The sequence below is a fragment of the Perognathus longimembris genome, chromosome 12 (genome assembly GCF_023159225.1).
Source record: "Perognathus longimembris pacificus isolate PPM17 chromosome 12, ASM2315922v1, whole genome shotgun sequence".
NCBI classification, from domain to species: Eukaryota; Metazoa; Chordata; class Mammalia; order Rodentia; family Heteromyidae; genus Perognathus; species Perognathus longimembris.
Window position 1 is genome coordinate 67,058,348 of NC_063172.1, and position 26,585 is coordinate 67,084,932.

The 26,585-nt window shown below is 41.2% G+C and overlaps 1 protein-coding gene across 1 annotated transcript in view; it reads left to right on the forward strand.

The window, feature by feature from the left end:
• The window catches only part of Prex2 (phosphatidylinositol-3,4,5-trisphosphate dependent Rac exchange factor 2), a 234,051-nt gene that overhangs the window by 92,976 nt on the left and 114,490 nt on the right, over positions 1–26,585 (forward strand). Inside the window, exons 8-14 of the mRNA XM_048358365.1 lie at positions 164–267; positions 6,758–6,907; positions 9,261–9,405; positions 13,153–13,253; positions 18,833–18,936; positions 19,608–19,657; positions 23,360–23,435. Coding sequence (XP_048214322.1) covers positions 164–267; positions 6,758–6,907; positions 9,261–9,405; positions 13,153–13,253; positions 18,833–18,936; positions 19,608–19,657; positions 23,360–23,435 — 730 coding nt within the window. The remainder of the gene's footprint in view (positions 1–163; positions 268–6,757; positions 6,908–9,260; positions 9,406–13,152; positions 13,254–18,832; positions 18,937–19,607; positions 19,658–23,359; positions 23,436–26,585) is intronic.

Sequence of the window (26,585 nt, forward strand, 5' to 3'; positions counted from 1 at the left end):
CAAGAGATACACGAAGAAGTGCTCAACATCTGTGGCCATAAGAGAAATGCAAATCAAAGCAACATTGAGCTTTATCTCACCTCAAATAATGTCTTAAAGTACATTTTCCATCATTTAGTATTACAATTACCAACAAGGTCTTTGTGGTTCCATTCATTTTAAGGCGGTTGAAGAACAGTAAAGCATCCGCAGATGGACATAGATACCTTTTTCGTGGCCGAATCAACACTGAGGTGATGGAAGTGGAGAATGTGGACGACGGCACGGGTAAGTGATTCCTGGGTTTAGAATAGAATGCCGGGACCCAGGTCCCAGCCAGCTGTTGTAGAGGGCCTGGGTCCCCTTCAGTACCCATTGCTGGAAGTAGTGTTCCAGCCGGATCCTAGGTTGATGGGAGGATGAGTTTTCCAGAGGGAAGCAAGATGAGGCCTGTTGGACCGGGAGCCCTAACGTAGGGAGATTGTCCCTCAGAGACATGCCCTGACTACAAGCAAAACCTTATCTTCATGGCCAGTTGCTAAGGGGCAGGAGGCCCTGACTCCACAGCAATTTGCTAGCCAAACAGGCAGGAGGCCCTGAGTTTACACCTCAGAACTGTCCCCTCTTCCCTAAGAAGAAGGCCAGTAGCAAAGGGTGTCACGCGACAGAGTGATCACTTGGAAAGAATTAGAGCTTAAGAGAATTTTGTGAGTAGAGGAAGGGCAAAGGTAACATGAAGGAGTTTCTCCCCTTGTGAGTGTAGAAATTTATACTTGACAGAAAGGTATTAGCATTTAAACAAGAGCTAAGTAATGTTTTACCTGACAGTGTCCGTTTAGCTTTAACCACACAGGACAGTCACAATTCCTGGCATGGAAAGTCTGTGTGAGTCAGTACATGAGGATAAGTGAATTGAGTGTCTATCAGTTATACTGTAGTATTTGTTTATTTTTGTGCTGGTACTTGGGCTTGCGCTCAGGCCATAGGCATTGTTTCTTAGCTTTCTTGCTCAAAGCTAGCCCTTGAGCCATAGCTCCATCTCTGGATTTTTTCCTCCCTGTTAATTGGAGATGAGTCTCATAGACTTTCTGCCTGGGCTGACTTTGAACTGTCATCTGCAAATCTCAGCCTTCTGACCAGCTATACTGTATTTTATAAGTATAGGTATGATATTTTTGTTCCTATACTATATTCAACACAGAGTGTTACAAGCTAGATTTTTTTTTTTTTTTTTTTGCCAGTCCTGGGCCTTGGACTCAGGGCCTGAGCACTGTCCCTGGCTTCTTTTTGCTCAAGGCTAGCACTCTGCCACTAGAGGCACAGCACCACTTCTGGCCATTTTCTATATACGTGGTGCTGGAGAATCGAACCCAGGGCTTCATGTATGTGAGGTAAGCGCTCTACCACTAGGCCATATTCCCAGTCCCCAAGCTAGATTTCTTTTAAGCTGTACAATTGTTACTAATTATGGACAAGCTGTCAGTTTCTTTATAAAGAGAAATTATACGTGGTGATGCTTTGTGTAATTTTAAGTGCTCATTTTAAGTGCTTTTAACATACAAGTTATTATGTTCTGCTATGAATGGTTTACAAGCAAGCTCTTGAAATGATGATTAATCACAGGCCTTGAGTAAAATGAATTTAAAATAATTTTTCTTTTCTTTTTTTTTTTTTTTGCCAGTCCTGGGCCTTGGACTCAGGGCCTGAGCACTGTCCCTGGCTTCCTTTTGCTCAAGGCTAGCACTCTGCCACTTGAGCCACAGCGCCACTTTTGGCCGTTTTCTGTATATGTGGTGCTGGGGAATTGAACCCAGGGCCTCATGTATATGAGGCAGGCACTCTTGCCACTAGGCCATATCCTCAGCCATAGTTTTTCTTTTATTTGAAAAAAATCTATAAATTAAGTGCTTAGTAAAACAAACCACATTTTTCTCTGAATGATTTTATCATAATTTCAAATGTATACTAGGAAAAACAGTGAGATAAAATAAAATATGTCAAATCTTGGAAAGTGATGATTGTTTCCACACAGAGATGGCTCTGTAATCTTTAGGGTAGTGATAGATGGAGGTGCAGGTCTCCTTTGCGCTTTTCAGTTACATTTGCTTCCATTCTGGGGCCCCAGAGAGAAGAACAGTTATCATCTGTCAGGGGCACACACAATCAAATGCTCACCTCTCCGCAATTTATCTCTTTTGTTTATGTTGGCAGTTACTATTATTGCAATTAATTGTATTTATTAGTATATTTCATTGTGATCTTTTCATGTATTAATGTATCATCCATCTCCACCTAAATGCAGGCAATTCCATACACACATGTATTCTACTTTTACTTTTTCCTCCACCACTTTCAGGTAATCCCCATCTTTATTGATCTGCATTTCCCTTATGGCTAAAGTTGTACCACATTTGTTTCATACATTGGCATTTGTAATTCTTCGTTTGAGATGTTTCATTTGCCCATTTCTTGTGCTCATTTATGGTGTCCATTTGTTGACTGAGTTAATACCTCTCCTCTTGTCTCTTGTTTTCTTCTCTTCCTTTCTTCTCTTCTCTTCTTTCGTTCTTCATTCTTCGTTCTTCTTTCGTTCTTCCCCCCTGCCTGTCCTCTTCTCTTCTCTTCCCTTCCTTCACTTCTCTTCCTTCAGAGGTATCACTGTGTCCCCAGGCTGGCCTGGAACTCACGCTTTTCAGGACTTTACCACTCATGTGTTAGGATTACACTCCCATACAGACATGTGTGGTTATTTCTCTTCTGTTAATTTTTTGAGCTTTTAACAGTGGTATCCTCTATATTAGCCCACTGTCTGAGGAGCGGTTGGAAAAGGTTTACTTCCATTCTGTTGAGAGGATCTTTGCTATCTCTTTTTCTTTGCTGTGCAGAATCTTTTTCGTTTGATGTAGTCCCATGTATCAACTCGAGCGTTTGTATCCAGGGCTGCTAGAATCCGATTCTGTGGCCTGCACCAGTGCTTTGAAGTAGGTTGCCCATGTTTCCTTCCGGTTTCAAGTATTACATTGGTCTTTATTTCATTTATTGGTTGGTTTTTGTATAAGGTGATAGGGGGTTAGTTTCAGTCTTCTATGTGTGAATATCCAGTTTTCCCAGCTGCATTTATTGAAAAGTCCATCTTCTTTCAAAGGTGTGTTTTTGACACCTTTGTAGAGATTTACTTGGCAATAGATGAGTAGGTTTATTTGTGGCCTTCTATTCTATTCCATTAGTCTATAGGTTTTTTATGTTCGTCTCGTGCTGTTTTTGCTACTTTGGCTTTTCATTATATTTTCTGTTTAGGTATTGTGATACATATTTTTGCTCAGGATTTCACTGGCTATTCGGAACATTTTGCAAGGAATGGATGTTGGGATTTCTTTTTGTTGTTGCTTGTAATTTTTGTCATGGCCTGGGCACTGTCCTTGAGTTTTATTTTTGCCCAGGGCTAGTGCTCTGCCACTCTGAGGCACAGCTACGCTTCCCATTTTCTAGTGGATAATTGGAGGTAAGAGAATCATCAACTTTCTTGCCCTGCCTAACTTCAAGCTGTGATCCTCAGATCTCAGCCTCCTGAGTAGCTAGGATTACAGGCATGAGCCACAAGAACTCGGTGATTTTTTTTTCTTCTGTTTTTTTAAACATATGATGGGTTTTGATAGGGATTGTATTGACTTTATCGGTCACTTTCAGTAGAATAATCATTTTAATAGCATTCCGTCTCCCTATTTATGAAACACGAGAGGTCTTTCCTTCAAGTATCTTCCGTTTGTTTCTTCACTCTTTCTGATTGCCATACTTTTGCTGGGTCCAGCATTACGCCAAGGTCCTCCTTCCTATGCCCTCCACGTAGTTGGACTATAGACATGCACCAACATGCCTGGCCAGTTAGCTTTATCCTCGGTGGGTTTTTCTTTTTTTGAGGCTCTTGTGAATAAGATTAATTTCTTTCTCAGACTTAGTTATTGATGAAGAAGACAGAAACTGATGTATGTGAGTTGCTTTTGTATTCTGCTACTTTGGTAATTTCATCTCCATTTGCTTTAGTGTTTTCCTGACTCCTTTCTTAAACAGAGATAATGTGGCATCCTTTCATATTTGAATTCTTTTTTTGTTTCTTGCCTTACTGCTCTGGCTAAAAATTTTAAATACCGAATAAGAGTGGTGAGAGTGGACGTTCTTGTCTCATTTTTTATTTTAGAGGAAATGTTTTCAAAGTTTAGTTGGCTGTGGGTTCTTCCAAGATAGCCCTTATTATGATCCTTCCACACCAAGTTTCTTTAGGGCTTTTAGCTGAAGGGATGTTCAATTTTTTTCAAATATTTTTCTGCATCGACTGAGATGATCATGTGATTTTTACCCTGGATTATGTGACTGCACTATGCTATGCTTATTGATTCGCATATGCTAAGTCTTCCTTACAGACCTGAAATGAAACCAGTTTGGTCATAGTCATGATTTTTTACTGCTTTGTTGAATTCTGATTTTGAATATTTTATTGAAAATATTTTTATGTTTGTCAAGGATATTGATCTAGAGTTTTCTTCTGTGCATTTTCTGTATTTGGTTATAGTGTCAGAGCAATCTTGGCTTTGTAGAACAAGTGTGGAAGCATTCTTTGCTTTCTATTAAAAAGATAGTTTATGGAAATGTATGCGTGCGTGCGTGCGTGTGTGTGTGTGTGTGTGTGTGTGTGTGTGTGTGTGTGTGTGTATGTGTTCAGTCCGATGTTTTTGCTGGTTAATTCAAGATAGAATCTCTTGGACTTTTCTGCCCAGGCTAGCTTAGAATACTGATCCTGAGATATCAGCCTCCTGAGTAATTAGGCATAAGCCACTGACAGTCAACTTTCAGTATATGTTTTGAAATACGTAAGAAACAATTCTGAACTTTGAAGAACATTTGTAATGAAGCATATATACTACATTTTCATGCCTGTTATATGTATATACATAGGTATATCTGTGTAAGTATATTTGTATCCAGACATATACACATAATCATAGGTATGTACATATACTTCTAATTACATATAACTTTTTAATACAAGGTCCTATTTTGCTGACCAACTTGGCTTAGACTTGTGGTCTTCCTGCTTCATTAGGAGAGCTTGGATTATAGGCACCTCCCACTATTATACCCAGTTTACCTATGAATGTTTAAACTGATAGGAGAAAACTAGCTATCATATAAACTTTTTTAAATGAACTTATTTCTTCCTTCAAAACTCTGTGACACATGAGGAACACGTGTTTTCAAACAAATTTTTTTTCTTTTCCTTTCTTTAGACTAAGCTGCAACCTGGATATATTCCTCAATACTCAATAAAGTAATTTTTATTAAATATTTTTATTATTATAAAGGAGATATACAGAGGTGTTACTGTTTCATAAGTCTGGTAATGGGTATGTTTCATTTTGGACAATGTCAGTTCTTTCTTCATGCTCTCCCAGATTTTCCCTCCCTTCCCTGCCTACAAGTTGTATAATTTATTTTCAACATAGTGTCTACTGAGTGTAATAATTTCTATTAAGCCTTTAGGCTAGGTACCCAAAGAGCTTTGTAAGTACTGATTCATAACTGTTTAGCCACGAATACTTTGTTGTATCTGTGATGGGAAAAATAAAGACATCAGGTATCTAAAAATTTTTTTGTGACATAAGCTGTTTTTTTTCTCCCAAATAGTATGAGTGAGTATTTCACCTGTATAGCTAGCTAATGATCTCAGTTTCTGTACATTGCAGCTAGAGTCACCTCAGTCAGTTATGAGCTCTCATGTCTTTTGGGGGTTCAATTGTATGCTCACTAGAGGAGGTTTGAATGCATAGACTGGCGCGGTCAGACAGAGCTTCGTAGAAGTGGGAATGCTCTGAACAGAAGAGAGGCAAGTAAACTCACGCGATGCGATTCTAGCTCTGGAGAGTATATTTGTAGTCATAGGGGTAAAAAAGGAGAGCAGCCGGCCCAGGCAGCCCACATTAGCAGGCAGTGGAAAATTGTATCTGTTAGCTTGGGTGTAGATTAGAAAATACATGTTCTATCAAATTCATTTGTGGGACACTCAAACATTTTTTGAGTAAAGTGAGACTTGATGGGAATTAACCGAAAGATGATTCAGCAGGGTGTGAAGAGAACAGGGGCCCAATTCCATTAGTGAAAGAAGGGAGTTCTGAGCCCGGCTGGTCCAAAAGCACATGCTAGCGTAGGTTATTGTCCTGTTGGCTTTGGGACATGACCTTGTGTTTCCCTGTATCCATTGGGGGGAATTAGCAGTGCTCGTTTCTAGTAAACTCAGCGTTGTTAATCACACGAGATGCATGTGGTCACGGTGGCTTTGTTTTTTGGTTATTTGGTTGCTTCCTTGTTGGTGTCTGCACTGAGATTTGAACTCAGGACCTTCTGCTTTTGCTCAGCTCGCTCATGGCTGACATTCTATCACTTGCCCTACACCTCCAGCACAGCTTTTTGCTGGTTGTATTGGGATTGGAGTTACACAGACTCTTCTGCTTACACACATATACACGCACACACATACACACACACATATATACATGCATACACATATATACACTTACATAGTTATATATTAATATAACATGTTATAATATAATTCATATTAATATATAAAATTTAACTTAATTTAAAATATTTATTTAAATTTACATAGTAGAGTTACATTATTTTGAAGAATTCAGTGGCTATAGAGCTTCATGAACTTAATTATTATGTTGATGCAATATTATATATTACATGTTATTCATTGATTCCCTCTTTGACTTTTCAGCTGACTTTCACAGTAGTGGGCACATTGTTGTTAATGGGTGGAAGATACACAACACAGCAAAAAATAAATGGTTTGTTTGTATGGCGAAGACACCTGAAGAAAAGCATGAATGGTTGGAAGCCATTTTGAAAGAAAGAGAGCGACGGAAAGGTTGGTGTGTGGACTGGGGGCCATTCCTTCTTTCTGGCTTGAGAGCAGATATTAGAAACAAATCAGGAAAAACGGTTTGACGTTTGGTGCTCACATGGGTTTACTGTGTCAGCCAAGCTACATATTAGCATGTATTTTAGCAGTCACACTCATGTCATTATAGGAAAATCTTGAGTAGTTTAATGTAATTATACTATAGCTTACAAAGTCTTTCCGCCCAATTTCACTTTAAAATTTTTCAGCTTTTCTTTGCTTTCTCTCTTCTTTTTTTTTCTTTTTGCACATCATTTCCCCTCCTTTCAAGTCTTTCTTTAAGACTTTCTCAGTTTTTCTTTAGAAGACATACTTCGGTGCTTTCAGACCCAATAAGGTTAGCTTCCTAGTTAGGATTAGCACTTTGTGTGTAGGTGTAATATATATGTATGTATGTATGTGTGTGTGTGTGTTAAGTACATATACCTGTCTGCTATTTACATATATATTACATATATACAATAGATGTATTTTAAACTTTAAATATTATTAGAATGTTATTGGATATAATGTAATGTAGCCCATAAGTAACTTGTTCATATAGGAATCTTAGTTAAGATTTGATTTTATGGAAGTTTGCAACATGTCCTTGGTATAGCCGTATTCAGCTCATAGGCTTTACTTGCAAAAAGACGTATTTCCTCCCTCCCTCCCTCCCTCCCTCCCTCCCTCCCTCCCTCCCTCCCTCCCTCCTTCACTCCTTCCTTCTTTCCCTCCTTCCTCCCTTCTTTCCTGCCATTTTCCCTTTTGGTAGTTCTAGAGTTTGCATTCGTGGTCTGTCACGTTCTAGGCAGATGTTCTGCTACTGGAATGGCTCCGCAGCCCACTTTGCTGTAGTTATTGTTGGTGAAGTCTCACGTTTGTGCCTGGCCTGGCTCAGACTGTGATCCTCCTATCTCTGCTTATTAAATAGCTGGGATTACGGTCCGTCTGATTAATCCAGTTTATTGATTGTGATGGGGTTTTGCCTACATTTTTCTTTGAGCTGACTAGGAACCTGATCATAACTGGATGATAGGTATGTGCCATCAACTCAAGTATCAAAGCAAATAGCATCAAAGGCAAATTGGATTTTTTTTGTTAGATGGACGGCCCTCTACCCACACCAGGATGGCTATGTTCTATCCAAGACAAAACAAGTGAAAGAAAACAAAAGGGAGTTCTACAAAACTCGTTCTGATATTTCTTCAGGCTCTGTTCTGTGGAGTAGTTGACTTTGTAGCTTGGGAGAGTAACAAACAATTCAGTAGATTTGCATTAGCTCTTGGCTGAGTGTGACGCGTCCCAAGATCTCAGCTTTGACACCAGCTCCCTCTGACCGGCGCCTTGCTTGGTTAATCTGGTGACAGTAGATTAACTCCTACTTCTGTCCTGCCACTTTCCCAACGTCATGTCTGACCTTGTCTTCTCTGCTTCTGCTTCATCCTCGTACGCCATTCTGCCCCCTGGACGGTGCTCAGTGCTCTCCGTACTGACTCCTGTGCACCTGGAAGCCGTGCTCCGTAAGCACCCTTAGCCCCACTCGGTTGTTCTCGTCAGACCCCGTCAGGCCTTCTGACTTCTCTCCTCCACACCTGCATTACCCAGCTGCCGTGACCTGCCAATACCTCTCCTTGCTTATTCCTCACCGTCCTCCTCCTCCTCATCCTGTAGCCTCGTCCTGCTTAGATGGGTGGAGTTTCCTCCTAGTGTCTTTCCTCTTGCTAAACCCCCTCTTGCAATTTGCTCCACATTAACCGAACCTTTTCTTTTTCAGGACCTTGCCTTTTCCTACCCCCTGAATAAAAAACAATGCCCAAAGAACGATGTCAGTAGAAACTGTCAGGACTCCGGGCCAACCCACCAGCACACCTGTCTTCTTACCTAAATCCAGGGCTGCCTCTGCACTCTTGACACCAGCGGCTCTTGTGAACACGTCTGCCTTTCTCTAGAAATAACATCTTTGTTCGTGTGTGTTTAAACACAGTTTTCTGTGAAAGATCTCTGTATTGTCCTGCATTGGCTTCTCTGGTTTCATGCTTTGCCCCCAAGCTGTTCCCAGGACTGCCTTGCCCACTTACCCAGCCTCATCTGCTGCTCTTCCTTGACTGGCGAACCCGAGGACCGCTGGGGCGTCGTGGTGCCAAGTGCCTTCTGCCCCGGAGGTTGCCTTGATTCTCTCCTTATTACACGAGGAACTGGAAAATGGGGCCCATCTGACCACACTGTCCACACAACCTCCCGCCTTCTGCAGATAGCCAACAAAGTTGTTTCTTGAGCAAATGAGTGGGGATCTAGTTGAGTTCCATGATCTCTTTTTCTCTTTTCTCCTTTTTGGTAGGTTTAAAATTAGGAATGGAGCAAGACACCTGGGTAATGATCTCTGAGCAGGGCGAGAAACTTTATAAAATGATGTGCAATCAAGGGAATCTAATCAAAGACAGAAAAAGGAAACTGACCACGTTCCCCAAATGCTTTCTTGGAAGGTAGGCTTTGGAATCTGTCTGTGTACATTTCATTTATGTTTTCATTCCCCTCTCATATTTAACTTTCCCTTTATATTTTTTTAATTTCTCTTTACAGAAATATTTTCAAGTATTTTTTCCCCAATATCAAGCGTTGAACTCAAAACCTTGACCTTGCTCCCCTTACTTAATGTCCTGCCGTCTACACCTCCAGCCTTGCCTTAAAAAACACACACACAGCAAAACTTTCTTTTATTTGAAAATGCTAAAAATAGAGGGGTTATAGTTACATGAATCAAGGCTCTACCACTTGAGCCACAGATCCACTTCTGGCTTTTTGGTTGTTATCAGAGACCAGAGTCTCACGGACTTTCTTGCCCAGACTGGCTTTGAACCGCGATCCTCAGATCTCAGCCTCCTGAATAGCCAGGATTATAGGCACGCGCCACCCAAGACCAGGCCAGCCCTGCTTTTCGATGATTATTGTGTTGATGAAATCCAGTGGACTTTTCTTAGTAGGTTGGCTTTCGACCACAATTCTCAGTGTCTGTGCCTCCTAAGTTAGGATTATAATCAAGGGCCACCCACACTGGAGTGTAAAGTAGTTTCGAGTGCTTCTTTGTGATTGATGTTTTCTGGGTTGTAGTGATAAAAGGTAATGGACAGAGAGCCAGTGTCATAATAAAAGAACTTAAGGCATGCAGTCATTTATCCTTGGCTTCCAATTGTAGGTTCTGAGGATAAAACAGAAGTTGGGCCCAAGCAGGGAATGATGGGAAAGCCAGTGTGCTGTGTGAGCTTGGCATTGAGGGTGTGCGCAGGTGAGCAAGGAGAGGGTCCAGGAGAGCTGAAGACATGCACTAGAAACTCCCAAAGAACTCAGAACTTGAGACCGCTGGGTTCCGGATGACAGTGTAGGGCTGTAGACTAAGAACCTGGATCGTGTAAGGACCAGGAACCGTTGTCTACAGTAGAACCTGGTTCCAAGGAGATCACTTCTGTGGGAAACACAGAAATACCCGGGATATCATGCCCAGTACTATACTGTGGGGAGGGGGTACTTGATTCATTTTTTTTCTCATAATTCAACCTGCCTAAGTTTCACTAAAGACATGGTACATGTTAATAAATGTAAAGATGTTCACTTTATCAATTAGGCTTAGTACATCACATGCCTTTGTTTGCTTGGGAAGGTTATTACAGATTACACCATTTTACCTTTGGGTGGCAGATATTCACAACATTAAGGGCAAGGAAATATACAGTAGGTCACACATTATTTCAGTTTGACTGATGATAACAGGGACTGACTGAGGGCCTTTCTGCATCCACTGAGCTGTGTGATATATTTTGCTGGAATTTCAAATTTTTGCTTTCAAATTGTTTCCATTATTATTTTTTTAAACATGCTTGATCAAAACCATGTGTAAAAATATCTGCAAGCAAGGCGGGCTTGTGGTGTCATTTGGTGTCCACAGGCAAGTGTTCAATGGGATTCCCTATCTAGTTAGGCCAGTGCAGACCCAAAGGGAGGGTTACTGTCTCTTCTTGTTCTTCTTTGGCTAGGGTCTGCTCTGCTGGTTGCTTTCTGCACCTAATTCCTAATGCTGTAATGCATACAAGTTTCCTATATTTACACTTTTAAGATGTAGAAATCGGATAAAGGAGCTTAGCAAATTTACACAGTAAGGGAAATGCCAGTAGAAATCCCCTAACCTCTGCTTAGTTATGGGACCAGGGTGGGGAGGGGAGGGATTTCGGTTTCTTCTGGTAACACAAGTATGGTTGTTGTGTGCAGGTGCAGGGCCCATCAGGATGTCCTTTTAATTAGCCATGAGGATATACACTATAGCCGTAGACCACACCTGCCTTCCGTCCCCAACTCTGGGAAACAGAAGCCATGGAATTCCTAGCGGAAGGGAGCCTTGGCTCTCCTTCAGAGCAGGGGTCACACGCAGATGCCCAAAGCAATCGCACAGGCCCCGGTGGCCGTGCCTGACACAGGCCCCCCAGGGGTCGCTTTTATACAAAGAGAAGGACACCCAATCCCCATGCGTCAATGAGACGGGGCCTTCTGTGCTACCTCTATGGGTTCTCACCATCAGGGGGTCTCCAAAGGCGATGCCTATTGGGCAAGAGATTCTCTTCCAGCTCTGCCTTCCTCCAGATTTTATAGGCATGCAATATAGGGATCATTTTCATAGGCATGTGATATTAGGGGTCATTTTTACTCTAGCCACACTGATTCTTCATGTGATCAGTTATTTGGGGGGTAGCGAAGCTAGAGATTTAGCCCAGGTCAAACGTGTCCTTTTGTCAGCTGAAGGGTTGTTCACCAACCTTCTGCTCACACGAGCTCAGATGGTTGTCGCGTTACTTGGTAAGGGTGGTGATAGGACGTTCTCAGCACTTCTGACACATAGAATAGACCTAGGAAATGTCAGCGGCGGCGTTGTGGGACTGCATCATGGCCCAAGATGGAATCTGAGTGGATTATCATCTTAGCTGTGTTGTCGGACTCTTCCTGTTCCTTGAAGGATACATGCGCTTGTCCACTTCCTTTCTTACCTCTTCTCCAAGTTGGAGAAAAGAAACACTATAATTTTATAGCTGTATTTCAATTGCTTATTTTCCTAATTCAAATTTGTCATCCTCAGAAATTTGGTGACAGAATGGAAAAAAACATTCTTTAGCTGCACCTCAACCGTCTCAACCTGCACGCCAATCACTAACGTGTCATGCTAGCACACGGTGTGTCAGGTCTGTGCTGAGTGTCAGGCGTCTCCTGTCATCTCTCGATGGATGGCATTGTGCCGTGGATGTTCTTGCTATTACCTCTCCATTATCCATGGACACTTGCAGGTGGCAGGGTGGTCATGCAGCCAGAGAAAGAAAAAAACAAGATTTGGATCTGTGTTATCTGATTGAAAAGTATATTACCATGACCTCGTCTTCACTATCTCATATCCTCACATTTTATTGTTTCTTGCTGTTATTCTTTCTGATAGTTTTAGTCTTTCATTTGGACGATTCTTGTTTAATAAAGTTATAAGAAGGCCTTTTCCAATCTCTCATGCTTTAATGTCTATTTCTTAGGCCAGACTATCCACTTTTAGAGTTTTGCGTCCCTTGGTTATTTGACATTAGATTTTTTTTTTATGTTGCTTTTTGATTTGAAATAAATGGAAAAGTAATTTCCTGATAGGCTTCGTGGTGTTGATTTTCCTGGCCTCTAAGGCAAAAACAGCAAGGGAAAAATGAGAAACCAAAACAAAAAAGAAAAGAAGAGATTTCGAAAGCAAGCAAGCCAGTCTGCAAAAAGTCCATTCATTTACATAAAATTTTGAGTGTTAGCTTTTTTAACGTATGTAGATTTTTAAATGTATGGTAATACTCTGTTTGTAAACAGCCTCTGAACTAATTATTTTCCTTATAAAACACATGACTATTTGCCTTGCTGTGGGTAGCCTCATAATTAAAAGCAACTGTAACACTTTCTCTTTGGGTTTATGAGCGGTCTCAACAAGTTGAATTGTTTATTTCAGTGTCATTTACGAGAGCCTCAATATACGGGTGTGTATGAACTTCAGAAAAGAGTTGAGCTGCTTCGACTTGGGCCTTTCATATGTGAAAAAATATCTGCTGGGATGCATTGCAAAGATGATCTTTTCTGAGGCTCCTTTTGTAGTTGCTTCATGATGACATAGTACATATAACCTAGACTTTCTGGGAAGAATTAATGATCGTTTCATTGGCTTTGTGTCACAGTGAATTTGTGTCATGGCTGTTGGAAATTGGAGAGATCCACAGGCCCGAAGAAGGTGTGCACTTGGGACAAGCTTTATTAGAAAATGGAATCATCCACCATGGTAAATGTTTAAGTAATTCATTTAATCTCTGAGTTCACAAATTTCCATATCTGATTTCCAATGATCAGATGCGTGTATAGTTCTCCCTACTATAGGACTCTTTCCAACCTTTCCTGTATCTAACGTACATGGAACAGTGCTTGGGAGGTCGAAGGCTTAAGGGAGGGTTGTCCACCTGGAAGAGAGCAGCTGCAACCACAGCAGGGCTGAAGGTCCTGGAGCTGTGTGCTGGGCCCCTGGAGGAGAGCTGGCTCCCTGCTCCGCTGGGCAAGGCAAAGCCAACAGAAAGCCAGAAGGGGACGGGGCAGAGCTGCGTTCTGCTGTGAGGAAACGCTAGCTAGCACACAGGTGCGGTCTTGGGACGGTGCTAAGTGCCGGATCCGTGATTTAGGAAGAGCCTACCACAGCAGATGCGGCCTAACGCCTGACCACGGCATAGCCAATCCGCTACACTGAGGTCTGTGCGCTTATTACCGAGACAGCCTGGCGCCACGCACCACCAGAGCTTTGCTCCGGGCTGGGCCCCACGCTTCAGGCCTGTCATCGCAGCTACCCAGTGAAGGAAGACGGGATTCTTTTACTTTGAATATGCAGATAATGTTTATAATCTATGTTGGACTTGATTTATTAGCACCATTCAAGCACCTAAAGCCCCACGGAGATGCTTTTAGCACTGGGTAGGATAGAAGGCATCCTCTAACATTTTAGAGTAAAACAGCAAATGATGTTGAGCTAAGTGGCTTTCTTTTCTTTGGCACCCCTTTCTTTCCCTTAACAGCAAGCTCAAGGATATATATTTGAAAATGGGCAAAAATGGGCTTTCTTTGTTTTCATTAAAATTGTAATTGACAAATAATCATATATATGTGAGGAGCACATTGATAATGTGATGACTATGCAATAATCAAATCAGCGTCATTAGCAATTCCATTAAAAACAACTTCATCATTTCTTTGTGGTACATTGAAGCTCAAATAATGGCTCACGTAGCAGACTAGCAGACAAGCAGTACGATGAGCAAGAACAAGGCCTTGATATCTAGCACGAATACTGGAAGAAGAAAATTCACCAGCTTCGTAGACCTGTGTTTTATTTTATGATGGATGAGACATCAGCAAGGGACCAGTGTTGCAGAGAGAGAGAAAGAAAGAGAGAGAGAGAGAGAACACACACACACACACACACACACACACACACACACACACACACACACACCTCACAATATTTTAGTTTCCTCCAAAAGTAAAACAAAGCAAGTATAAGAATTTTATGAAGGGGAAACTTTCAGCCCAAATTAGTTTATCTGTCAACCTTTGGTGCTACATTCATGAATAATACCGCTTGAAAAGAGAACCATTAAAAACATTTTCAAGTAAAGTTTATTTTGACATTCCAAATCCAAGAATTAAATTATGAAACTTGAGAACATTTTTGAACAGTGACAGTTGTACCTTGATTAAACCTTTTTCTTAGAAGTGTAGCACTGAATTATTTTCTTTTTAATATTTTTCCATCTGTTGTCAAATTGGTTTCTGTGAAAACCTGGGATTTTACTGTTATCAGAATCTGGTGAGTTGTAATATCAGAGGGTGTGCAGAATTTCACTCTTGAGCAAGACTGTAAGAAGTCTGACTCGTCAGGCGCCAGCGGCTCACCCCTTTAATCCTGACTCCTCAGGAGGCTCGGATCTGAGGACCACCGTCGAAGCCAGCCTGGGAAGGGAAGTTTGTGAGACTCTTATCTCAGTGATCCACCAAAAAAACCTGGAAGTGAATCTGTATCGGCTCAAGTGGTAAAGCACCAGCTTTGAGCAGACACGCTAAATGGCAGGGCCCAGGCCCTGGATTCAAGCTCCACCCTGCCCAAGTGGAGGTTAAGAGTCCACATTGTACAATCTCAGTGGGAGAGTAATTCCATTGGAATGAAGAATTAGGAGCCAAATGCGTTTGTTTCCAAATATGTGCTTCCAGCTGTGTTCCAGTGGAAGTAGCATCTCTAAAGTAAAGCTGGACAAACCATCTGTTTGAAAGAGAGCAAGCAGAAGAAATAAACAGGAGTTCCTGGTGGCGGCCCCTCGCTACTGGACTCTCTCGGGTGCCGACGCGAGCTTTCTTCATGGCATGCCGTTACTGTTGCCCTTGGGGACGTAGGGCAGGCGGGCTGTTTACAGCGTCGATGCTCAAACGACAAGCTAGAGCTCCCGTTCCTTGTGTTCTGTAGGGTTCTGAAGTTGGCTTGCACCAGCTCCAGAGAGCTGCTTGGCAGCTAAGCACTGGAGGTATCAACACTGAAATGACACAGCCCCACGCCTAAGCGAATCCAGCGGTGAAACCTGACCTTTCCTGGTTATTTCACTACATTTTACTCTTCCCTGTGTTGTTGGAAGCTACGACGTTGGTTATCGGTGCTTGGTGGGAAGAGCACGATGGTGTGTCCTGACACCGTTCTCTCCGTGGCCATTGGCTGGAGAGGAAGTACTGACATCACAGCAAGGAGCAGCAACAAGTCAGGGCGCCCTCCCCCTCCCAGCCGCCGGCCTCCCCTCTGGGCCCAGGCCTGGTTCCGCTGCGTCCCTCATTCACAGTTATGGGAAGGATTGCCCCGAGCAACCTTTCTTCAGAGATCGCTGAACCCCTGGTTAGTGCATAAATCCATTTTCCACCCCCAAATACCTCTTGAGCTGTGGGTTTGAATTCCTCTCCATTAGCTGATTTGTAGGGTAACCATTTAGATTTGTTGATTGGCCCCATTCGTAAATGATCAAACCCACGAGTTTACTTCTCTTGCAGTTTTTCACTCTATTTTAAATAAATCCAGCTACCGCTCGCTTTGTTGTAGGAAGAAGCATCTCCGTGAATCTTTGAATATCGAGGTGATAATTTAATTCAGTGCATATTAGTGGATACAAATGGGTATGCGTAGATTGTGTAGAAGAAGTAAATTACTGACCTTGAAACCTTTAAATTTCAAAATGTGTCTCTTAATTTTATTTTTCTCATATGCTTTGTGTGTAGTGCTTGGCTTAGGATAAAAAGATGTCACACAATATATTGTCTGTTTCTTATTCTCAACAATGTTGGCTCCATTTATGGTCCTTTAGCCATTTACAAAGTTTAAGTTGTCTAGATAAATAAGTTAAAACTTAACATGTTTTGTGTGTTTTTGTGTGTGTGCTTGTGGGCATAGGCGTGTGTGTATTCTAGCAAGTTTTTTGACATTCTTTTGGATTCACCAAATGCAGTTAATGTAGTTAATTCTAATAGCTTTTAATTCCCTTTTTTGCAAGATGTAATGTACCTAACCTTGAAAGTGTAGCTCCTTGCAAAAATTTTTCTCATCTACATGTTAGATTCCCTGGCCACAATAAATAAATAAACTGAGCTTTTTTTTTTTTTTTTTTTTTTTGTTTTTCTTGCCAGTCCTGGGCCTTGCACTCAGGGCCTGAGCACTGTCCCTGGCTTCCTTTTGCTCAAGGCTAGCACTCTGCCACTTGAGCCACAGCGCCACTTCTGGCCGTTTTCTGTATATGTGGTGCTGGGGAATCGAACCCAGGGCTTCATGTATACGAGGCATGCACTCTTGCCACTAGACCATATCCCCAGCCCCAAACTGAGCTTTATTTATAGTTTTTCTTTCTTTCTAGAACAGTCCAGTTTTTATTTACTATATAAAAAATTTACCCCAGAGGAAAAAATGCATATGATATTTTAATGAGTGTTCTCAGCCCGGCTATATTAAGATATAACTGACAACTCTATAGATGTATCTATGTACGGTGTATAGCACGTTTTGATATGCCCATAAATTGTCAGAAGATCACCAAACCGAATAAACATATCCATTACGTGTGTGTGTGTGTGTGTGTGTGTGTGTGTGTGTACCAGGATTTGAATCCAGACTAGTAGTTTCTAGGTAGGCATCCCGATGCTTGAGCCAACCCTCCTGACCACCTCCCCCTTTTTTTGGTGATAGGGCCTCACTTTTTACTCAGAGGAGCCTGGATTGTGGTCTCCTCTTGATGCTTTCTGTCATCACAAGGGTGACAGGTGCCTGCGCCACGCCCAGCCTTTTCTACTGAGATGGGGTCCCACCAGCTCTTGGGCCCCAAGCAGATGTCCTCCCGAGCTCTGCCTCCGGCATAGCCACGCACCGCTGGCCCCTGGCTGGTTTGTTCATATTTTTACTATTCAGTCGAATACATTTCAAATATCTTCTAGATATTAGCTCCCTGTACCGTGCTACCTTGTTTTCCTTCTACACGCAACGTGTTGAGAACTTCTAGCCAGAAGGAATGTTGGATTTTGGAGCATGCCCTTCCTGAGTCTGTTGAGCTCCTCACTGAGTTTTATCCTTCATCTGTTACTGTAGAGCATCATATTTATTGGCTTTGTTCAGTGTTGAATCCTCTTGCTCTCAGGATAAATACCACTTATTACAGTGTCTGAGTCTCTTAATGTCTTGATGAATTTGGATAATATCTGTTGGCACAGTGTTTGTTGAGGATCTGGGCTTCTCGGGAATACGCGCCTGAACGTTTTGTTTCTTCAGTGTCCTCATCTGGCCTTGTAAAGCAAGTCTGGGAATGCTCTGTTCAAATGTCCAGAAGCGTTTGAGAAGGATTTGCGTTAGTTCTTCTTTCTGTGCTTGCTGGAGTTCACCTGTGAAACCATCAGGGCCTGGGAGGAGGAGTTTGAAGAACCTGACCGTCCCATCACCAAGAGTCTAGTGAAGCACGACCGTTCCCCTCCCATTTTCCACTGACAGACGAGGTCCAGTGACACGCAAGACTAGAATGATTACAGTTTTAAAACCAGTTACATTTTGAAGTTATTTAGTCTACTCTGGAGGCCTAAATGCAGTATAAATGGTCAGGGTTTGTATATGTGTGGTCTTGGCATAATCACTATGTTATAGAATAGATAAAGGCCCAAATCCACTTTCCAAGAGTGAGTCAAATCACATTTATCATTAGTGTGAGAATCATACCTGCTCTTAGAAGGTCACTGTGCTCAGCTTTGCAACTTTGTGATAAAATGTAAAACAGTTGTATATTTACACAAATAGAAGTGTGTACTATGTATATTTTTATATGTAATATATAAATTGAAACTACATTAAAATATACAAGTATATGTATTATCCATCTATCACCTATCTATGGTATCTCTGATATCATCTGAATATCAATAATATCAACTTCTTTCAAAGATCATTATAAAGAAATTGTAAAGCCTGGGTACCGGTGGCTCATACCTGTCATCCTGGCTACTCAGGAGGCCGAGATCTGAGGATCGTGGTTCAAAGCCAGCTCGGGAAGGAGACTCGTATCTACTTACTATAAACTACTCAAGCGGTAGATTGCTAGCCCTGAGCACAAAAAGGTACAGGGACCATGCCCAAGCCCTGCAAATAAAAAAGATGTTGTAAGAATATTAAATGTGTAAACCTTACAAATTTTACTATAAAAATATTGGATTGCTGTGTTACAAAAGTTTAAATAGGAATACGTATTCCATGGCTTCATTTTTACTGCTACTGTGAGTGTCCGTTGATGTGTTCATATACTTCTGTGTTCACAGTTACTGATAAACATCAATTCAAGCCAGAACAGATGTTGTACAGATTTCGCTACGATGATGGTACCTTTTACCCGCGGAATGAGATGCAAGATGTGATTTCGAAGGTAACAGTCTCTCCCACAACCTCTTCTGTAGCAGAAGCATTGTTGTCTTGCTTGGGAAAATCACAAGCTCTCTGAGAGACTTGAAGTTAACATTCTATTGGTAAAGAAGTTTGGGAGGCGCATATACAAGCATGCCTTTGGATTTCTTTCTGGTATTTAAAAACCTCTAATGTTAGATTATTTCTTTGTTCTAAAAGGAAGTAATTCCGTTTCCTTATTCAGAAGGTTCTTTGTGTGAACTGTTTTGCATGTAGCAAGCTATTATCAGTGAATAAATTTAAAATATACAAATACAAAAAATAGATGCAATATGAAGTTTTCTTAAATTTTACTCTTAAATTTTATGTTATATCGTAACACTACGAACAGATTGCTATATCTTTTCTATGTGATGTCTTGAAATTTTACATTTCAAGAAAAATAATTTTACGTTTTAAGAAAATAATGTAGAAGGGCTTTGAAATATGTATTTTTTATGTACATGACAAACTAAATGTACAACTTAATCTTATTTTGTAATGATGTATCATTGCATTTGAATAATTGTTAAGTTGACTGATATGGTGTTAGGATGCTAGGAAGCAGACAGTAAATTTACTGTTATTTCCGAATATTGTTGACACGTCCTTGGGTGATCTTACTTGCTGTTGATATGTTTTGGTTTTACACAGGGTGTAAGATTATATTGCCGTCTGCATAGTCTCTTTACTCCAGTGATAAGGTGAGTGCTGTCTAAGCTCTTCATGAATGAATCTATTCATGTTGTTTGTTAGTGCTTGTCTTGTCTTATTTGTCTTCTCAAAGTGACAAGTTTACTTTCAAACATTACTTTAAGTAATTAATTAAAAAATATCCCCAAATTTATTTTTCTGTTGTTGATGATGTATTTATTTATATACGTACCTCTCATATTTTTAAGTTAATTTGATTTTATTGTAAGGGTGATTTTCTCTACACTTCTAATTATGAAGTATGTCCTGTATTTCTTTACTATACTTTCTAAAATTATTTTGCTATTCACAGCAAATTACAGAGTCAAAAGTAAAATAATCCATACTCAGTATTTAATAAGTAATTGCTAACTGACTAGAAGAGGATTTATAAATAGTGGGGTTTTTTTACCATTATGATTTATTTCTATTAACTTTTAAAAATTAAACTATGAGAAATTCAGGAATAGTGAACTCCCAAACACAGGCTGAATGTAGTAACTTCTTCAAGTCCCTGAGTTGAGGCAACAAAATGAAACTTACATGAAATGTGATTTAAACACCCAACATTAAGGCAAGGCAGTTATTTCTTGAGACAATATAGAATAAATAGCTTTTATCATGGATTATATTAAGCTCGTTTCTATTTTATCCATATCCTCCAACGGGACAGCATTCACAACACACCACAGTTTCCGAAGAGCGCCTTTGTAGTCAGTTGCCTCGCGGAGCTCACGTTCCGCGCTGTGGGGAAGGTTCAGGAAGTGTTCGTTCCTCTCTTTTCTTCGTTTTGCTCATTGGCTGCGTCTGGGTGAGCATCCCAGCAACACGTGACATAACAGAGTGGAAGGAATCACCCTGACAAACCAGCTTACTCACAAAACGTTGTAAATGTTAACACTATTTGTCATGTGCTAGTCTCATTTACCCCTACTTTCCCTTTGGTATTTTCAAATAAAAAGATAATTTAACATTAAAACATAAAGTTAAACTACATAATCAGATATTTGATAGGTACTTTATGCTACTACATCTAATAGGCTTTTTTTCAAGAATAATATTTTGTGCCTGAAAATTAAGAATTACTTTGGACTTAGTAAATATAATTTTATTTTCTACTGAACTTTTATATTTTCATTTACATGGATTAGAGTTGTTTTTTTTTTTTTTTTTGGCTAGTCCTGGGCCTTGGACTCAGGGCCTGAGCACTGTCCCTAGCTTCTTTTTGCTCAAGGCTAGCACTCTGCCACTTGAGCCACAGCACCACTTCTGGCCGTTTTCTGTATATGTGGTGCTGGGGAATCGAACCCAGGGCCTCGTGTGTACAAGGCAGGCACTCTTGCCACTAGGCCATATCCCCAGCCCCTAGATTTTTTTTTTTTAAAAAGAGGAATAGGCACTTTCAGTTTCTATATTTAGAAAAACAACAGAGAATTTTGAGTTTTGTGCAATTATTATTACTAGGAGGATAATGTACTTTTGTACTATGTAGATGTATCCATTAACGAGTGGAATGTTACCCTGATTTCAAATGGCCAGATGTTTTATGTAGTTTATTGACTAATACATTTTCAGAAAAAAAATGCCTGCATTATTTCTGAAAAGAATGTGAATAGTTGATGTATTTGGCATTGCTGTTTATCGCTCTGTTTTTCACGAAGGATAGGCAGTCCCCGTCTCCGAGCGTGGAATGTCCGTTCGCCCTGCGTGTTACACACACTGCGTGCAGGGCCTGGCGGGAGCCCCGGGGTCTGAGTCGGCCCCCATGCGAGCATCCACATCCTTGACTAGTGGGCTCGTGTTTGAAGAAGTAGGGGGACAATGAGCACTTACTGACTTTAACCATACCAAGGTCACCTTAGGAGCTGAGTACGGGTGGCTCACACCTGTAATTAAGAGTTATTCAGGGGGTCGCGATCTGAGGATTGTGGTTCAAATCCAGCCTGGACAGGAGCGTCCATGAGATCCTTTTCATGTAGATGTAGCTCAAGTGGTAGAGCACCAGCCTCGAATGAAAAACCCAAGTGACAGTGAGAAGCCTTGATTTTAGCCTCTGTGTGCGTGCACGCACGCACACCCACTCACGCCGATAACACTGAAATGTTTTGGATAACGTAATACTAAATAATCACGACTGAGTATGCTGCTTTTTCCTTGCTAAAAGGAGAGAAAACCGTTGTAGCTTATTCTCTGTGTCACTTATATATGTATAGACTTTATATGCATGAAAACATGATCTTCAAATATGGTTTTATCATATGAGATCTCTTCAAGAGGTATAACTCCTCATGAGCTGATAAGAAAGAATTGTACTTTTGCTGGTGATTGCACTTGTTTACGTGTTGGCAAGGAAAATTTTATGGGATTAAAAAGAAAACATTAAAATGTATGATGTCTATGTTTTTAATATGTGTTGACACATATTAAATGTTTACCCAGAAAATTTATTTGATATAAAAGTCTGTGTTCTGTATTACATTATCATTTTTCTTTCTTGATGCTTATAAAACCCACATGAAATTAGGTATGTGTTATCAGAAATACGGCCATAGATTCAAAAGAAAAAAAATAGCCCTGATATTTACTGAGTATTATTGTTCACTTATATTAGTAAAATCTCAGGAAAATCAACCTTACTTCAGGGAACATTTTCAAGCAAGTGAGTAAAAGGACGTAAATATTAATTATAGCTTACCGACAGAGACTAGAGGACAGTTAATATAACTACTAATTATTGTGCTATACAAGCTTGCATTTTGTACTTTTTGGACAATTTAAAGGCCTGTCATTTCCTCATTCCCTTTTGATCCAGCAAAACGAACCCGTTATAGATTTCCGCCCTTAGGCTCAGATCTGATCGTGAGATTTGTTTGGTACCTAAACTCGGGAGATTTTTCTTTTAGTTCTGGGAAGGGTGCAGATCAGGGGCCAGCGTGTGGAGAGCCAGCTGGGCTCTGTGTTCTCCAGGAGCGTGACTCCACAGTGTCCTGGTGTTGGTATAGACAGGGTATTTCGGGAGAGCAGAGCTGCAAGAATAGTCCTAGAAGAAAATGCCGTCTCCCTGGAGAAAGCAACAGCGGGAATGAAGTTTATTTTCTTTATTTATGTATTATCTGAGGACAGCTTTTAGTAGAATCTACCATTATTTACAGGGAGAAATTCGTTTCTGTGATCCCTTTGTGACTGAGATGTTGGGTTTCTAACTAAATTATTACCAGGTAGAGCAATAGTAACCTGCGTGCGTGTGAGAATATGTACAAGCAGACGTGGAGGGACAAAGGGGGGCAAAGGCAGCAGGCCTCTCTAGACACTACTGAAAATGAAGTCTTCGTGTGGGCAATGGGCCGGCGAAATCGGGAGGGAAATCGGTGAAGGAAGGGGTGGTGTTGTCCAAGGAGAAATGCACTCGTTACCTTACTCGTGAAACGGTAAGCCCTCTGTACATCAACTTCATTATAACAATAAAAAAATTTAAATATATGAGAGGGTAAAAAAAAAAGAATATTTTCAAGAAGAGACGCTCCTGCTCTGGTGCTGTTGTGGGCTTGTGTTTCCCTTGTTTCAGGTGCTGTACATGGCAGGCTTTCCCTACGTGCAAGTCATTCAGATTACATGGGTCAACTTTCCCGCTCTCCACGGATATTATCTGAGAGCGTTCGTCTGTGCGCACTTAGCTCCTTGATTAATGCTTTTGGTTTACTTTTCCTTTGTAGAGATAAAGATTACCATTTAAGGACCTATAAATCTGTGGTGATGGCCAACAAATTGATAGACTGGTTAATTGCACAGGTAAGTAGACAAATGGGAATTGTTGAGTACTAATTATTGCTGCTTTAAACTTTGATCATGTGTGTTAGAGACTTACAAAACCCAAACTGCCTATAGACAAAGCAGTGTGAACTAATTTGCACAAGTTTAGACAGCTAGTATTAAACCACAGAATTCTGGTGTTTGTTTGTGTGCTAGTCCTGGGCCTTGAACTTAGGACTTGGCTGCTACCCCTGAGCTTTGGTGCTCAAGGCATTTCCTCTTCCACTTGAGCCGTAGCTCCACTTCTGGCTGTTTGGTGGTTTGTTGGAGACAAAAGTCTCACGGTCTTTTCTGCCTTGGCAAACTTTAAACCAGAATCCTCAGATCTCAGCTTCCTGAGTGGCTAGGATTACAAGTGTGTGTGTCACTGGCGCTCAGCTCAACTTTAGAGCTCTAAAGCACACCACCCATGCTATCTTGTCTTTCAACGATGCATATATTCCTATTTTTAAAATAACAGCTGAGAGCCATCAGAAAGCGTGAAGCAAAATTTGAGTATCATGGAAGAATAACTGTTTAGATTTTGAAAATACTTGGCATTTTTCCCCCCAGATTTCTTTTAAAGTGTCACTTGATGAGTCCAAGCAAATGTGTATGATGTTCCCTTGGCCTTTCCCTCTCTGAGATAACAATTCTACGTTGACAATACGAGCTTTAACGTGTGTGCATGCATTTGAAACAGGAAAGTACACATTTTATTAGGGGTCTTGATGTGTGGGTCTCAGGCTTTGGGTTCTGGCAGCTGACATTGAGGATGAGTAGGACTGGAGCTAGAGCTCCGTGGTAGAGCGCTTGCCTGCCGGGCACAGAGCCCTGGGTTCGATACACAGCACCACAGAAGCAGAAGGAGAGAGAGAGAGAGTGATGACACCATCGCGGTTTTGTTAATATAAATCGCCAGACGTTTCAACGTAACTATAATTGAACTTTATGGCACAATTTCTCCATTTAGATGTTAACGTTTTGGATGAAAGCCCACAATCGCTTTGGGATAAACCCGTTATTTGTGTGTCCATGGCGGCACTGTATTGGACACATTGTTGACCCGGGGGTCAGCTTGGCTGGAATGGGCTCTGCGTTCCGCGTCTGGGGTGGAATTTCACAGTTCACGCTGTTGCAGCACTCAGGTGAACTTCGTGTAGAATACACAGATTCTCTGAGAAACTGTGTTTGCAGTAACATCGGGCACTCAGTAAATATTTATATGCTTTTGATCCTCTTCACCCCGCAGCGTCTCTTCCATTCCTACCCTACTCCTTCTGATCCCCTTCTAGATGATTCTGCTCTCACTTTTACATCCCACTACTATTACAATCATCATCGTCACCATTATCGTCATCTTCTTGGTGTGTCCTCCACAAACAAATGAGAACTTGGGCTACTTGTCTTTCTGAGCTCGGCTTACCTCACTCAACATTCAGATCCTCGTTTCATCCATTTTCCTACAAATAACCAAACTTCACTGCAAAAGAAAGAAAAGGCTTCAGGTTTTACTTAACTTAGGAAATCAGTTATCACCTTTAAAATGGGATACTTTTGGGGCTGGGGATATGGCCTAGTGGCAAGAGTGCTTGACTCGTATACATGAGGCCCTGGGTTCGATTCCCCAGCACCACATATATAGAAAACGGCCAGAAATGGCACTGTGGCTCAAGTGGCAGAGTGCTAGCCTTGAGCAAAAAGAAGCCAGGGACAGTGCTCAGGCCCTGAGTCCAAGCCCCAGGACTGGCCAAAAAAAAAAAAAATAAAAAAAAAAATAAAATGGGATACTTTTGTAAGACACTACAAAAATAGACTAAATTTTAAAATAAGTCTGGACCAAGCTGAAATACTCCTTCGGCTTTCCGAAATGGTCTGTCATGGCAGCGTCTTTTAGAAATCGCTCTCGGAGCTACCGCAGTGGACTGAGCTCTGATGCCAGCTTGGCTAGGAACTCATAGGAACACTTGAGCCAGTCCCTTCATCTTTCAGGACCCCGGTTTTTCGAGTATTTTCCACTTACAGCCACGCACACCCTAGTTATTTGTCACTGGAGCTTTATGATTCTGACGTTGTAAAATATATGCAAATTTACGTGCCATACATACTCATTTCTTATGGCTAAGCTTCCTATCAGAATAGCCTGGCCTGCTCTACAATAAGAAGACCTAGCAATTGACCGACAAGAGAGCAAAGTAAAGTGCCTGCTCTAATAGGAAGCAAAGATTTTAGTTTAGGAAAGGTTTGTTTCCACTGAGACCCTCATCTAGGACTTCATTTCCGGTATTGACTAGTATTTATTGAATGGTTTGGACCGTGTTGCAGGCCAGAGCAAAGAGCTGGCGGCAGGACGATAGTCTGTACATTGTTGTCAAGTGGAGTCCGATGCAAAAGGTGTCTGCATTACCTTAAGTAGTGTCATCTTGGAAATCGTAGCGATTGCTTTCTTAACACATTTTACTGGTGGACAGGTGCATAACACATTTGTTTAAGTTGTGACCTGTGGATATGCCACTGAAATTCTATAACTGAGGAATGCCCTGCTTCACCACACATCAGCAGTTTTCCTTTGCCTTTCATGCTTGCCAGATCTACAGAGCACGAATAGGATTTTCAAAACCATAGAGACACCAAAACAGTTATTCTTACATATTATTACACTGTAATGCTAATATGACATTAACCTGACCAGTAAAGCATTTGAATCATTAATCACATAAAGCAATCAAAGTTTGTATCAATAAAGCTTTTTTTTCTGAAAGCTTAACATTTAAATAAGCATTTAAAAGACAACAGACTAATAAAACAGTAAGTGGAATTTTTTTTTTTTGGACTGAATTTCATAAGCTGTGTAAAACTCTGTTGCAATATCATTTCTCTCCTCAGTTTGACCGGGTCCTCCCAGCCCATTCCAGAGTCTTGTGTGGTCCTCATTCCCTGGGTGTGTTGGCTTGGTTGGGATCGTGTACTGTACTGGCGGACGGTGGTACCGACCCTGCACCCCTTTGGAACTTGCCCGCGCACTCACGAGGCTTGAATGGTTGAGTTACGAGAAGGCAGGCAGTGTTTTATGTTTGGGTGTTCTCCTATCTGATCTTTAACACTCCCAGAGTACACAGAAGAAGTTTACGTAAGAGATTTTCAAAGAGC